This window comes from Plodia interpunctella, chromosome 22, assembly GCF_027563975.2.
Source record: "Plodia interpunctella isolate USDA-ARS_2022_Savannah chromosome 22, ilPloInte3.2, whole genome shotgun sequence".
NCBI classification, from domain to species: domain Eukaryota; kingdom Metazoa; phylum Arthropoda; class Insecta; order Lepidoptera; family Pyralidae; genus Plodia; species Plodia interpunctella.
The window spans coordinates 5,291,366-5,308,586 of NC_071315.1; the positions used below are offsets into that span (position 1 = coordinate 5,291,366).

General features: G+C 33.5%; 1 protein-coding gene across 11 annotated transcripts in view; it reads left to right on the forward strand.

Moving 5' to 3' along the window:
• shot (short stop) overlaps nucleotides 1–17,221 on the forward strand; it is a 248,344-nt gene that overhangs the window by 66,436 nt on the left and 164,687 nt on the right. For 4 of the 11 annotated variants that reach the window (XM_064436708.1, XM_053762589.2, XM_064436706.1 and 1 more), the window contains exons 2-3: nucleotides 1,450–2,144; nucleotides 12,461–12,522. In XM_064436708.1, the coding sequence (XP_064292778.1) occupies nucleotides 1,934–2,144; nucleotides 12,461–12,522 (273 nt within the window). In that variant the 5' untranslated portion in view covers nucleotides 1,450–1,933. The remainder of the gene's footprint in view (nucleotides 1–1,449; nucleotides 2,145–12,460; nucleotides 12,523–17,221) is intronic. The other 7 variants (XM_064436705.1, XM_053762604.2, XM_053762630.2 and 4 more) reach the window with 2 other exon arrangements.

Below are 17,221 nucleotides of genomic sequence, written 5' to 3' on the forward strand. Positions count from 1 at the left end.
CGTTATGGGTTTGCAATGCCTTTTGAAGGGTGGATCATTCTTCCGTGTATATATCTATACATTTATTTATCTGTTGTACATGAAAATGTTTGCAAACTGGATAAAAAAAATTGGCTCCAGCTTTTCAGATAATTTTTAAACGATTATATGTCTTATAGCGATGATAATAACTGTCTCGTTTTCGTCTTTGCTTTTAATAATGTTATCAAATAAAACAACTTTCGTTGAAATCGTAATCACAATGTAATGAAGTACATCATCAAAATAATTGCACTATATTTTTTATAAAACCTAAAATGATAACAAAAAGCGTACAACACTAGTTTAGTGGCCGTATAAAAAACGACGCGAAAAAGAAAAAGATTAATGACGTTCGGTTTTATTGCCGGCGTAATAGCGGTCGTCCTGAGATGTTTACCTGGTGTGTTTAAAAATGTATCATTTTGGTTTTTGTCTTGATCTTGTCTTCAATTTGATTTTGGTGCCAGTGTTTTAGGCATCAAAAAATTAATCACACGTATGTTTATATGGTGCAGTTGAGTTGTTTTGAATGAATAAATGAACTTTTATTGCCAAAAGTTAAACACCACAACACAACACAAAATTTTGTGGTTTTATTTTTTTAAATCCATTAATACTTCGTACACTGAATGAAACCCCGGCCTTGTTTCGGATTTATTTTAAAGACTCATTTAAAAACATATATATTGATTGCTTGAAACTTCATTGCTGTTTTAATTTTACAAAGACACATTAAAAACAACTGCAGGTACAAAAAAGATCAATATCGTTATTACTTCTCAGCCAATATTCATATTATTAATAAATTCATTATCTTATGCATTAATAAGAAAATATCCGTGAAATTAAAAGACCTTGTGGCGCTATTGTTATTGAAATTATGACTATGTATTTTGTGATGACTACTTATATAAACACAGTTACTTCAATCTGTTAGTCATCTTATAATAAAAGTAAAACTGACTATCTGACCTCGTGTGTATGGTAAAAAATGTTTAATTAAACATGAGTAATATTTTTGTTATTATGAAATCATGTATTTTTCGAGGAGTTCCTCGTTATCATAAAAAACTCACGAATGATAACGTTTATTCAAATGTTTTTATATCGTTTAATTAAATTAAATATGTATCCTTCGCAGAATTATAAAATCCTGCGAGATCGCTCGGACTGGTCTTCTAAACCAGTTTGATCTCAAATAAAACTTTTCTCAGCCAACAACGAAGGTTATTCAAAACCAAGCATAGACAAAATTATCTTTTTTAAACAAGGCCGCAAACAAATTACCGAAATCCTCGCTCTCGTGACCATTGCCAACGTAACAGTCATTACATCCACTCCTAAAGAACTTACACATGAGTCATTATTTAATGATGCTATTTAGACCTCGAATAATATTAAAATTATCTCATTCTTTTGTTCCCGCAGGTCGTGTTTCCATCGTTTCGTATTTACACAAATGTCAACGAAACTACATGTGAAAACCCAGAGAGACCCGAGTGTGTAGACGATAGCGAAACCGAAACGAATTTAAATATTTAATAGTAACCCAAGCATTCCAAATTCAAACTAACGCTTAACATTAAATGTTGCCATATTAACATTAACTAAATAGTAGTACTCGATAAACGAACGAATAAGTGAGTAATCGATGATTAAGTGAATAAAAAAATAGTGTCAAGAGCAGTAAGTGTGTGTCAAGGGGTTCAGCAACTTTCCTTTTGTAGAACTGTGTCTCGATGACATCGATCGCGATAAAATAGTGGTGAATCGTTTAAAAGTAACCTTCTCGGGAGAATTGTGGGAGGATTTGGCGGTCCTTTCGCAGTGTTCGTGAGCTGGTACTTGGTGAAACGGAAAGTGATTTGAGAAAAAAATAAATTCGAATTATGAAAAGTGTGTGTGCGTGATCATGTCAAATCAAGCGTATTACAAGGAGCGCCTGGGGTTTGACCCCCAGGAGGAAGGTGTGAACGGGAACGCGTATTATGACGCGCCCCCTCCGCAAAAGAAGAGACACAGAGGCGAGCGAAATGGAGCAGAGAGCCATGATCATGTCTATGAGGAGAACCTAACAAAATTCAAAGGTACAACTTGTTGGGAGTTCTTTATTCAACAGTCAGGTTCGTGGTGACGGGATATAGAGAATGCGAGTGGCGTGTCGATGTTGTGGCAACCCTAATTTTTAACCATTTGTTGCCGAACAAATTCATATCTTTTATTGGTGGTATCTGTTGTTTCCGCATTTTTGTGTGTTCATATAACACTGTTTTTTGTTCTATTGATTTATTAGCAAAGTACTTAATCAGCGTGATAGTTGATGTTGTTTTAACCGTTTTAACTTGCTTGTTTTCTTTATTCAATCATTATATCATTTCAGCCAATTGTAAATAATGATCCAATAGATTTATTCTCTAAACTACATCGTAAACCAATCCTCGATCATACGTAGAAAACGATTTGTTTTGAATCCATTCAAGATTCATTTTTATGAAGTGCGCAAAAAAATTTAAACGAATGAGATTTCGTTTTTAAATTATTCGAATAATTTTCTCGCCAAGGTTAAGATTCATCTGTCAATGTCACCGATTTTCAATGTGAACCACTAAGTTTTAATTTTATTATCTTGAATAATTTATTAAATACATATTTTCAACAAAATTAAGTTTTTGTTAGGCGTAGTATTATATAATAACGATATAGTATAGAAATTATAATAATGTAATCATAAACAGCCGAATTCTTAACTGGCTATTTATATCATTTATTTTTCGTGGAGAATAAGGAATGTAGCGAGTTGACACCTATATTTGTGACTCTAAATAAGGTGTGTGCTCCCTTACCAGTAAACATTCGCTTAATTAATCATATTTTTACGTGATCCTTTTTTCAAATCTTGTATGGATCATAAAAACACCTCGAAAACTGCGTCCCATCTTGGGTATTTACCATTATAGGTTACTGTCATAAACTGCAATGTGTGTGGACGAACACACATATTTCAGAGTATAACAGTACTAGTTGAAGCCGGTAGCTCCGCACGAGAATCCTATGTTTGGGTTTCGGAATTCTATCAAAATCGGCACAGCGGTTTAGCCGTGAAAGACAGGCAGACTTTTGCATTTATAATATTTAGTATATTGAAGTATATATTTCAATGGGACGATGACAGAAAAAGCTATAGACCCCGTCGTATCTTCTATTTCGTTCATACAAGAAAGAGTGCGTACTTATTGGATAGACATGAGAAGAAACGAGACAGTGCGCTGACATCCTTTGTTTGGGCCGGAAAATGTAAATCCTCTGTCACATTTAGTTTCATTCGTCCATTTATACTATTATTATAAAGAGGTAAGCGTTTGTGAGTTTGTATGTTTGAGGCGGGTAATCTCCGAAACTAGCGAATCGATTTCAAAAATTATTTCACTATTAGAAAGGTACATTATCCAAGATTGTTATAAGCTATCTTATATTTTATTTTGACGACCTCGGTGGCGCAGTGGTAAAGTTCTTGCCACTGAATCGAGAGGTCCCGGGTTCGATCCCCGGTCGGGTCATGATGGAAAATGATCTTTTTCTGATTGGCCCGAGTCTTGGATGTTTATCTATATATGTATTTGTTATAAAATATAGTATCGTTGAGTTAGTATCCCATAACACAAGTCTCGAACTCACTATGTATTTTTCTTGGTGTTTGCAATGTGACCCACAAGACATTCATGTTTTGTAACGAGACGCCCACTGTATTTTTTGCGCCAATTATGGCCGCAATGGAAAGCAAGAGTTCCTTTCAATTTTCGATTCCTTGTGTGGGTGTATCTTGTCCTTGCGCAATCAACAATTTTAGCCCGCGACTTTACTAGATTTAGCCCGTTTTGTTCGTGTTAATTTCCAGCAGGAAATATATTTTTCTAGCATGTTCAAATTTAATTCAATTTGAACCGGTAGTTTAAGAATTTTAACTTGTTAAAATTCGTAATAACTTAAGACAGAAGGTCCCTTAAGTAGGGACTAAATAAATTAATCGACTTGGTAACATGGCTCTTACAACTTTTTACGGTAGAAAAACTGAGCTGCGAGACTTGGGTTTTTTACAGCATGTTTTTGATGGCATACATTTTACAAACATAAGAACACTCGATTAAATTATTAACTTCGAATTAATTTATTTTTTGAACATAGGTAACACAGGTTGACATGATATTGTGAAAATGTGCGCTTATATCCCGCCATGGGGCATGAAAAATTAATTAAAAATAACATATAGATGAAGCGAATGAAGATACATGCGTTAACAAATTCTATTATGTCATATAGGTTTACAAATAATTTATATTAATGTCAAACTGGTTGAATTGAAAATATATAAATAAATTCTATTGTCATATAGGTTTACAAATAATTTATATTAATGTCAAACTGGTTGAATTGAAAATATATAAATAAATTCTATTGTCATATAGGTTTACAAATAATTTATATTAATGTCAAACTGGTTGAATTGAAAATAAAGTCTAATTGATAATAAATAATAATGAACTTTTTAAAATTTTACATTTAGTTAATTTTGTCTGTAACAAATTCGTTGATTGAATAGTGGGGCTTTACCTAAGTAAATCTATAAATTTTTTCTTGAACATTTTAAAACATGCAATATTTCTTATATCAATAGGCAAAGAGTTATATAATTTATGTGTCATTAAAAATATACTTTTATGTATAAAAGGAGTGTTACATTCTTTGATATAAAGTTTACCAAGTCGGCTACATTGTCTTTTAAATATAAAAATTTCATTAATCTATTTTTCTTAGTGCACGTCAGTGCCTATAATTTATTTTCATGATATTTTCGCGGGTCTACTGCAAGAAATTTCTATAGATATAAGTACCTAGTACCTTTGCTAGTAAATATTTACATTTGTATGATATAATCCACATCCTGTGATCCACAATAAAGATGATTTGATTTGATATGTTGTGTACAAATAAAAACGATACGTTACCACGGCAGAGGCAGACGTACAGATCACAGACACGTTAAACTTATACCTAAATCTCCTTCTATCGTCAGGGATTAAAAAGTGCGCGCGAACTAGAGAACAGTTGAAGAGAAATCTATTATCATTTCAAAGAAAGGGACAGACGACAAATAGTATCAGATAGTGTTATCTTATCACTTATCGGTAAACAGATAACACACGTGAATCTGGGTGAGGGGTACGTGTAAGCGTTAAAACGTGTGATTAAGATTAGGTGAAAATCTGTTTGTAAACACAGCTTTATGCCTTAACAATTACTACATAATTGAACTAGTATTAAACTTTTATGCCCACACCACAGACTTATTACAAGTATTTTAGTTAATAATTATTTTACTTTCCCTTGTTCAAACAAGGATGTTTTTGATGGCATACATTTTACAAGCATAAGAACACTCGATTAAATTGTTAACTTCGAATTCTTTTATTTTTTGAACACAGGTAACACAGGTTGACATGATATTGTGAAAATGGACACTTATATCCCGCAATGGGGCATGAAAAATTAATTAAAAATAACATATAGATGAAGTTTTACAATCTGCGCAGATTGAAATGTCGCTGGCTTATTTTACATTTTTTCTTCCATTAATGCATGCACGCGTGCAACTAATGCATGCACATTAGTTGCCCTTTGCCATCCTATATTTTTATGTTCATATTATATGAAAATTATAAGAATTATAATTTAAAATTTCATCTTACTGAAGTCACATATAGTGATTCATCCTTCCATTTTAATTACGAAAAACCGCGGTAGATTATTATGACCTCATTGACATGTCACAAATCAAAAATATGTTCTAGATGTGTCTTTACATTACAAGACACTGTAATTAACTTTAATGCTAAGAACGAACCGTGCTCCCGTTCTGGATAAATTTATACGTTCCTTCTATCTACCTAGTAAGAATGTATGTATATGTAAGCGGGACTGACTTTGCGGTCATTCTGCACTTTAGCTATTTTATGTCCGTGCATAACCAATCGGTTGATTGTTGATTAATTAATTGGAATCCTTCTGGTAATTCTTGGAATAAATTCTGTCTGTGGATGCTTCAACTAATGTGTCTTTTATACTAATAAAATATACATGTTATCATAAAGCAAAAAAAAAAAACCCATCCGTTTTCTTACTTTTCGTCTCCACTTCGCACGGTCGTCGGCACCAGACTGACAGACTAGTTGTCAGACCGTATATCATCTTTGACGACATCAAGCCAGCGCTTCTTGCGTTTGCCCATTCTGCCGGGGCCAGGCGGGAGCGGCATAGCCGGAATTTGTTCCCTACGTAATTTGTTTATGTATAATTAAATATGTGCCTTGAATAGTCTATATAGACATATTATATATTTGAAACTTTCGCGTTCATCAGCCCTTCTTGCCAAACGACGCTACTCTACAGATGACTGTACACTGTTTGGACTAATTATATCACACATATTGTTTCTGCAAAAAAATGGCGATCGATAAAAACTGGGATAGGGCAAAAAAAGAGGTCGTTACTATGAATCATTGTTTAAATTGCGATCAGATCACACTGGACCTATTTAACGTCTATATATTCAGTGATTCGAATTTAGAGAGTTCGTTCTAGCTTCATGCGCGGCTGTGATGCCCATAACCCGGGATTCTCGCAAGAACTAGTTAAGTATCTAAAATCTAAATGTAAGATTCGACTGTTGATTATGACGGGCCGTCTGCCTGACGTCAACTCTATTTGGGAATGCTATTGTATACAACCTACATAGGGTAGGTAGATTACATCTACATAGGGTATTATTCTAGGGCGAGATTCTCCTCCTCATGTCGTAGTAGAAGGAATGGAATCCTAATCTAATATTATAAATGCGAAAGTAAGTTCGTTTGTTTGTTACTCTTCACGCTCTATCTACTCAACCAATCTTCTTGAGATTGTATACATGTAGTTTGACATAGGCACAGATTAAATAATACCCCAGTAACATAGGGTACCTTCCATCCTGGAAAAAAAAACGTGCAAAAGCTAGTAGACAATAAAGTTTATTAGAACAATATTATCGTTCTTCTCCTTCTATATTTGTTCCACCAAGACCTTGAAAATTGGAAGTTGCACTATTGCAACGACCCAGTTCCTTATCAGCGAACATCCTGCATTGTTGATGCACTAGATGCTATCAGCAATTGCGTTTCGCGTCAGGAATACCTGATTTTGAATGCAAGCTCTTGAAAACTAATGGTGACCAACTTTAATTGCTTATTTGCAAAACGTCTGTTGTCTCGTATTGTCGCTTTTAAAAATGTGCCTACAACTTAGACATAAAATTTATATTTCTTATAATACCTTTTTTCAAAGGTTAAAAGACAATAAATTCGAAATTTTTAATTTAAATCCCATTCCTAAAGTGTGAAGAAGGAGTAGCACTTAACTATTATTATAAATACCAAACCTTCTTCAGGAGTCACTATCTATTCCGTGCTAGTAGCTTCTGAGTTTATCACGAACAGACAGAGAGACAGAAGCTGTAGAGGACTTAGTTTTATAATATTTTAAAAAATATATAAAAAGCACCACGTAAGGACAAGTAAATTGAAATTAGATTCTGTCAATCATAAATTGATAAAGTTTATCACAGACTTCGGAATATCGATCAGTGCACTGACAGACTATCCAATGTGGCGTAGGCATAGAGACCCACGCAGTCAAAACTAACACTTAGCATTCTAGAAACTTGTCCAGAACCAGACGTTGCTTAATTGGGTCAGAGTGGGCGGAGACAGGTTGCATTCCTTGTCTTGGAAGCTTAGATTTATATGGTTGGATATAATATTTAAATCTTCTTGTATCGTAAGTAATTGTACTGAAGAATCATCTTTACTCGTAAGAATTGGTTTGCACCAGTCAACTTTAACGTGTGCAGAAAACGCTATTTTGTCTAAACGACAGCGGCACGTTAAAATCTACGTCAATATTGACGGTGCAACTCATCCTAATAAATAAAGGAATGTAAGTAAAAGACAGTTATGATAGAAGTTAAAATAAAGAAACACTTGATATAATTGAATTCGCATCGCTAACAAACCCACATGTTTCGTCTCGGTGCATCAGCTGCAACGAGTGCATCGTGTTGATTGAATCGAGCACGCTTCGTCGCTTGCCGGTTAACACTTATTCGTCGTGTGCTAGATTGCTTTATTATATGCTCTGAAATAATTATTTTGGAATGAAGAAACTCACTTCGTTACTCATTTTTTGTGCAAATGTCCTCTATGCATCAAAATCTGTGATGAAAAGGTAGCAATACATTTTGAGACTCGCCAGGGATATAATATGATGAAGATACTTAAAATTGGACAAGTACGAGTATTTCCTTTTCAAAATCAAAAATGTATTTGGACCTTGCGTCGAAATAATAAATCGTAATACTATTATTATATAAAAGTATTATTCATATAAAAGTTAAAGTATGTTTTGTCACGTTTTGTGTGCGATTATGAAAAAAACAAAAATAATATCCTATCCCTCGATTTGTTTTTATACGTTTTTGAGAACTTGTCAGAGTCAGAGTCTCTCGCCCTATTTCGAAGTCTAAAATATTGAAAAGAATGCACGTGTTTAATAAAATTGAATAATTAAAATGACATTTTGATTTTAAATACATTTTTTTATGCTTTAAATTAAAATACCATTATGGCATAGTACCATTACGTACCATTATGTAGTTGTAGTAGTAATAAATTCACCTATGGGCTTAAAAAAAATCTGCAGCGAATCGGTAGTGAATTGAAAATCATCAGGCCCATGCTTTTAAAAGAAAAAAATATGTTACTGCACCAATGGCGACGGTCAAACTTATTCATTTTACATTTTCTTCATTTATTCGACATTACGATAAAGAAACAATGGATCGTTGTGTCGTAATATATACTCGTGTGGCATCAATAAAGAATATAATACCTTTATCAACAAGACGCGACATTGTTATCATTAAAATTTATATAACGCATCTGTCCAATTCAAAGATGGCCGTTTAAAATGCATGAATGTGTCTTGCGGCTGCAACAGCGTCAATTGCGTTATTAAATGAATGTTTATGGTCCAATTTCTTGATAAATAAATGCATGCATTCAATTTGATTCGTTCTTATTGTATTGTAAAGATTCTTCCTTATTAGGTTTGAAGGTTTGTCGTCTTCTCCGGTGAAATTTCCATTCAATTCAAAATTTCAATTTTCCATAGCAAGTGGACAGACTCGCAACTGAACAAATTAGCAACTGGCCAGGACATGCACAGTCCACCATAACATAACCTCTTGTACAGTCGTTTGTGTAATATTGATTTGCATGTGTTTCATGAAATCCGGAATGAATTTTCGAAATCGGATGAAAATTTATCTATCAATGATCATATCTATCAATATCAGACGTTTTATGTTCTGTAAGCCACATTTAGGTCGTTTACATTATCTGCAGCTCATTTGGTCAAGTCTCCTCTAATGCACGCCGAGCTTTACGATATTGTGCACTTCTCCATAATTCCAACGGGATCTCGGATCGGGATCTAGTTTGCCTTGCTTTCTACCATCAACATTTCATCCATGGTCTCCAGCAGTTTACAGTCACATACTTCGCTTCCTTTCTCCCTATAACATTTGTGACTTGTCCAACGACGCAATTTTTGTCCAGTTCTGAAATAAGAAGGGTCTTTCCTTCCCTTTCCTCGTCGAATTTAGATTTTTCGTTCAATCGTATCATCTTCCATATAATATGCGGAACCCTTTGTGACCACTTGTATGGTTTGCTAATCTGTTTGGGATTTAGATTCGCCAAAGACAGAGCCTGTATTGAAAATTGGAATGCGCCCAGATCTTATGATTACTTCTTAGTGTTCATGAATGCCTGGATCAGGATGCACTAATGGGCCATCGTGTCTGTTAATTGGGATGCCAATTTATATAATCTGTTGCCGCTATAACAATATTTATATTACATTATTATTACAGAATGAAATTAATATAATGACGGGCATTTATACAACTGTCGACTTTTGCCGGTAAAGATAATGGCACGGAACACTTCGTGCGAATCCGACTCGCACTTGGCTGGTTTTATTTTTTTCTTCTGTGTCTGTGAGAAGATCCGAGATGATTTCACTATTAAAACTGATACGCACTTTCACACCGTCCGCCATACTTCCGATAGCCAAATAATTTGGCACCGTCCTAATGTTTGTAAACGAAAATAGCCTAGTATTAATAGACCAGATTAGATTGTCATCAATCAAGAGCGCGGTTCGTTCACCCAACACCTTTTTAATTCGGCCGTGTTATAATGTTGACATTATTGAAAATGATGCGTGATTTAACAATGCTGTTGTTTTGAATTGTGGTCATTCACGTGTTAATAGTTTCATTCATCATTCATTCTTTTTGTTGACGATCGGGGAAGCGTAAACTGTGATGGAAGAGCTGCTGTCAACATTTTCTCTGTGTCCGGCCATTTTTATTCACCTTTTCCAATTACACTACCGATTTTGATGGAATAGTTTGGATGTAGTTAAAATTCAGAACAAAAATTGACTACTTTTTAAATTATAGGACCTTAGTAACCATCCATACCATACTAATATCATAAATGTAAAGTGTGTTTGTACTTCTTTTACGTCAAAACAGAGCGTTGGATAGATATGATTTTTGGTGTGGAGATAGAGAGAGCTGAAGAGTGACATAGGTTACTATTTACCGCAGACATAGTCGCGTGGTTCAGCTAGTGCTTAGTAAAATTGTATCATCTCGCGTAATCTTCGTATGTGGTCTAACAACACTGTAACCATTGATAAAATTTACAATATCTCTTTCATTGTATGCTGTATACATACATATATAAAGAAACAGATATACGTCATATCTTACATGGTGATCAGTATAGTATGAAGGATGCATTGTGAAGATACGATAAGGACTAGTGACCTAGAGAAAATTGAATTATAGACGTGGTAACCTGCTCTACATGTTAATTTAAATTCAAAATTAAAACTAAATTAAACCTAAAAGAAACTAGAACTTTTTTTTTCTTTTTTTTTAACAGACATGTTTAATTCTATAATACTTTTCTTAACAAAAATTGTTCAGCTAGTAGGTACTTAATAAAATTTAATAATTAAAAAAAACTAAGGGTGCGTTACTCTAGTCAACTTTGTCGTTAACTTTAACCTGAAACCAAATTACAAAAAACAAAGTACGCCATTTTATCGGCGGTAACGTTAACGTAAAAGTTGATTGGTGCAACTCACTCTAAATTAATTTAAAAACAATCTAAAAAATGGTAGTAGGATGATAGTTTTCGTTACATTATTTTTAAACTAGCTGCGCCCCGGGGCTTCGCTCCCATGGGAATTTCGCGACAAAAAGCACCCTATGTTCTTCTCCGTACTTCAAACTACGTGTTAGCAAAATTTCAAGAAGATCGGTTAATGAGGTAAAGCGTGAACAAACAAACTTTCGCATTTATAATATTAGTTAGGATAGCAATTTATTTTTGTTTACTTTTTACTTTTTTTGTAAAAATCTAACAGTTGCAATAGTAAAGATAATTTATTGGCAAATTTTTTGCTTTTTCTAATTCTAATTTATTGCCTTTATCATATCAAATTTAATAATCGAAGTTTTTATTTTTAGGGTATTACCCCGTTTGATAAGATGTCCAATTTAGGTAAATTCGCGTGACAAAAATACACGTTTTGTAGTATTTTGGTATTATCTGATAAATTGATTTAGATTGCTCATTTCTTAAAAGTTGCTTTCGAGTTTTTACTTTAGGTTATTGATTAAAATGTGATATCCTACTAATATTAAAAATGCGAAAGTTTGTGAGGATGTTTCTGTGTTTGTATGTTACTTTCACGCAAAATCACTGAACGAATTGTTATGAAATTTCGTACACGGTTAGAGTATAACCCATGAATAACAGTTTTCATCCCGAAATTCCCAATGGAGCGAAGCCCCGAGGCGCAGCTAGTATAAACTAAACCCGTACAACCCATAACTGTGTAGTTAAAGCATTTAATCAAAACTAGATCGATTAATATTTTTTATATTATTTTAGTAGTTAACAACAGCCAACGGCAAACAGCTAGTAAGAAATATTTAGACAGTGATGTCCTCGTATTGAAATGTAGGCTGTTATATATTTGTTTTATATTATACGTGCGGTAAGATCCTCGTCCCGTCCAGCCACGGGAAGCCGGACACTAAAACCACACGGTGCCAATGCAAATCGCGTGCGCCAAGTGGGTCTGAGAATCGGATGTGGGAATAGACATTTTGATGTCAACAAATATTATATTTAAGAGAATATTAACAACAGAATTCATAATAATTTCTGTAATCTAAGATATTAATTTAATTTGTTTTCGGTTCCAGATGAACGGGACGCCATCCAGAAGAAAACGTTCACGAAATGGGTCAACAAACACCTTGTAAAGGTACATATTCCTTTCTATTTAACATTTTTCTTTACATACTTAAGTACAGTCAACCGCATGTCAGGTTACGCCACATAGAACTTATGCAACGTTGATAGGGGCGAATTTGCTATGACTTTGATTGGATGTTTATTGTACATGTTATTGTTATTGTTTGTAAGTATGAGCTGTCACACTTTTACGCGTGGAAAATATAGGGAAATGTATGAATGAAAAGCGAATGCAAAAAACTGAAATCAAACCAAAGGAAGATCATTTAATTACATTTAAACTGTCATATATTTAACTAGCCACCCATCCGGGGTTCGCTCGAATAAAAATATAAATTATACATACACTTGAACCTTCCTCGGGAATTACAATATATATGAGTAAGAACCTCATAAAAATATTTGCTCATAAAAGTAGTTTTGAGTTTGTTTGACTATGTTTTAATACATAAGGATAAGGAAGAATATAATAATAAGCGTGTTCATTTGAATGCGCCATGTTTATTAAAAATGGTGATTCCATAAAGGATACACGTCTTTTATGGAATGGAATGGTCGCTAGGAAACCGTCAAAATATTATTAAGTGCAAAAGCATCCTTACGTATTAAAATCCTATGTGTCGGCCATCAGTATGCAAAGCGCAAGTGCAACACACGACTGCATTTAATTAGGCATGACTGTCATAACGTGACGTTTAGATTTGACATGACGATTTATCGGACACGATTCCAAACATCTTGTCGGCAATCTATCGGACGCTTAAACATCTTGTATCGGACACTCTCAACAACAAAAATTCTTTCGGTAGTTTTTGGGTTTATCGCATTCATACAGACAGAAAAAATACATACAGAAAAAAAAGTCCTAAGTAATCTAAGGATTAAAAAAATATATATTTGTTATTGTTTTTTCTACAATAAAATAAACTAATATCACTTTATTTGTATAAATTAAACAAACCAGCTCACTGTTTGCATTCCAAACAGAAAGTGACACAATTGTTATCAAATATTGTTATATTTATTCTGATTTGTCTTCTTAAATCTAGACAAATAATTGAATTGGAATTCCATACAAAAATAATGATATTCTGTTCATTATTCAATGAACTGTATAAGACATACATACATAACATTTACAAAAACACTGTGCTGATTCTTCAGTTACGAAATCAGTGTGATCTTCCTAGCTGTATGGCGGGTTTATTTGGTGGAAATTAGAGTACGTAAATAGTGTAAGTGCTTATGAAAAAAAAAATGGGTTGCACTCCGGGAGTGCCGGCAGAAGTGAAAAATTAAATATTAACGTTGTGCATTTTTGACGTCTTACGAATTTTCGATCAAGTCCCGTGTCCTCACGCGATTTTAACATTTTTTACCCATCACAAAAAGTACACAAAGCCCCTAAAGAAGTTTTCACTTCAAAAATATCTTGTTTACACCCCTTTCCTTTGGTTGACTTTTACAATCCGCGCGGCAAAGTAGCCGGCTTATTCTATTGTATTCTTTCGCTTCCAAATCAACATAGAAGAATGTATATTAAAATTCGCAAATGTTGTTGAGCCAAATCCAATCAATAAGGAACAAACGTGACTCAGACAGACAGACACTCCTTTATATGTGAAAGTAGTGTAACATCTGCGAGACATATCATTGCCGGCACTATATATCATAAAAGCGGCTTTGTAATCTGTGTGCAAATCGACTACTTTTTTTTACTGTACCTTGGAGCAAAATGGCGCCTAATATTTTAGGTTATAATTTATTTATCGTTTAGCTGATTAAACATCAGAGTTTGCATATAAAATATTTTAAAAATCTTAAGAAATTATCTATATTAATATTTTACATTGGGGCGAAGTGGCAGATTCTTGATTTACTATAGTTATTTATATCGACTTTTGAAAATAAGCGCACACGGAGATTGTAAGCTAATAATTGTTGTAACGTCGTTTCAAAAAAGGTAGAATAAATTGCAAAAATACGAGAGATGCTTGCATAGTGAAAGGATAATTCTAACGAAAATTTGACATTTGTTTTTGGCGCGTCTTTTCAGCACAAACGTCATATTTCGTCAAACGTCTTTTGTTGTGGTTGTGAACCATAATTTAAATAATATCTTATTAGATATGGCACACGTTCTTAGAATAAGTAGACGTAACAAATTATTTAACTATTTGCACGAAGAATTTTTAAAAGGAGTTGTTTATTATAACATTCAATTGAATGCATGTTTATATTTTGTCGTAACAATACTCGACTACCGAAACAATATTATCAAGTTCCTGTGACTCAGACTTCAGTTAGTCATGCGATAAGCTTAGAAGAATTTTTATAAGCTCATAAGCTTATACTGACACGGACTATCAATTGAATGTCCATAGTTTAACGTGTCTTCGGAGTGGGGGTGTCTTAAATATTTTATTTTATTTAAATTTAATAAGAGTACGTTTAACCAGCTATATAGAAAATAAATTGAAAGGTAGAATGCTAGAATTAGCGGATGCTAACTGTCTGCCTTTGCCTATTTCTACTCCAACCTACCCTGAGATTACCCTACCAGCTAACAATGGCGCCCGACTCAAATTAAAAGGCATAAAAGGCAGACAGTAATAGTATAATTGATAAGTAAAATACAGACCTGTGAACAATAAAAAAATACATAAACTATAGCACTAAATCACTGTAAAATTTAGTTAACACTTTTCCGAAACATATTAAAACACATACCCTTCAAGGGTCTATAAATAATTTAAGATATTTATATATATATATATATTTATATATATATATATATATATATATATATATATATATATATATATATATATATATATATATATATATATATATATATACATTGTTCCACTTGATATATATATATATATATATATATTATTATTACACCGTACTGTGGTACGCACCGATATCGTTATGGTAATGAATGAGTCAAAATGTGATTTCAAAATATCAAGTGGAACAATGATTTAAAATTTTGAATTTAGAATGAAAGAAATAAAAATCATGCCAGCGCGCACGCGATGTGACTAAAGAGGTCATAATGCGTGGCGTTACAAGAATATGAGAAAAACAAATAAATTTTATCCATTTTAACAGAAGTTATTATTTAATTACTAGATAAATAAATATATGTCGATGCAGTATGTTCTATTATATTATACTATGTTACCCGCCATAGATATTACCTTCCTATACGACACGACTTTTACCTTGACTTTTTATACATAGCTATGTGCGTGTGGTCTGAGGACCTACTTCTTGAAATTCTATGAAAATATGCTTGGGATTTAGTTAAGATTTCAAAATAATTGTGAAAGTTGGAATTATGTACCATCGACAAGAATCTCGTTCTTAAATTTGTTTATTAATTGATTGAGATAATGATCGGTCGCTCGATGGGTGATTAAAAATGTCGAGCTTCTCTGTGCCACCGAAGCCCTTGTTTCTGCTACCTTTGCACCCATCCACATTGGACCCGTGTTGTGGGGTCATGATCCAAACCCTTATCCAGCCATTGGAAGACCAGTGCCCCAACAGTTTAGATATCAAAATGGCTAATGAGTAGTTATGAAGATCTTTGTTCAATTTCATTCTAGTCTTTTCATTTCTTAACATTTTTCTTCGAGGTAACAAACAAGTTTCCGCGTTTTTATCATCATTATAGAAATATGAATGACAGTGGGCGCCCTATTTCCATCACAAGATGTCATACGATCATCCCATGCCATATAAAGTTACAAATTCCGATCGCTATAGCCCCATGACGTAACTACAGTGGGCGTACAGTTGTGTTAAGATATGTTTACGGCTATAGACCTTATGCGGGTAGGTACCGTAAGATCGCCCACTATGAATGGATTAAAAAATAAGACTCCCATAGAGTGGGACGTGTACCAGTGTACGAATTTTCTATCGCCAGACAGAGATAACCAATTCTGAAAAAGAACAAATTATTTCCTTAAAATGTGACATTTTGTATTAAGTATATAAATAACTTTGATGAAATGAAATTTTGAAATAAGATAGTATATTTTTCCGGGACGAATGGTATCCTATATCCTTCTCCGTACACTCGATTACATATAGATATGCTAATTTTCGGGAAGATTACTTGAGTAAATATAGCGTCAAGCGGTAACAAACTTACTTTCGCACAAATAATATTAGGATTGGCATTAATTAATATTGAAATAGATTGTATCATTACCACATACATTAAGATATGTCCGGACATATCATAAGTCAATGTTCGGCTGAATCTTACACATTCTGAAAACAGCCAACAACATTCCCAGAAAGACCACATGATATCTCAGCCAGATTGCAACAAATACATTCATTTATCATGACTCAACTCCTTTCAAGATATTCTTTATTTGTGATCGGACATTTGTCTTCAATTAAGATTTGTTAAGCAAATAAGGGAAGGGTTAAATTGTTTATGTTGGAGATCAAAAAAAGCGGTTTAAAAACAATATTTTCGAGATATTGCATTGTCCTCTGTGGACCGTTGAGTATTTCTTTTGAGCAATAAGTATTTAGGGCCTGTTTCACCGCTTGATTATAAAGTATCTAAAACCATATGTAATTTATCCGACAGCGTTAAAATATTTTTTTACGAAAATGTCATTTTTTACACAATTTTTTTATTTCAAGTCAGGGAGACCTTATTGCATTCAACGCGTGAA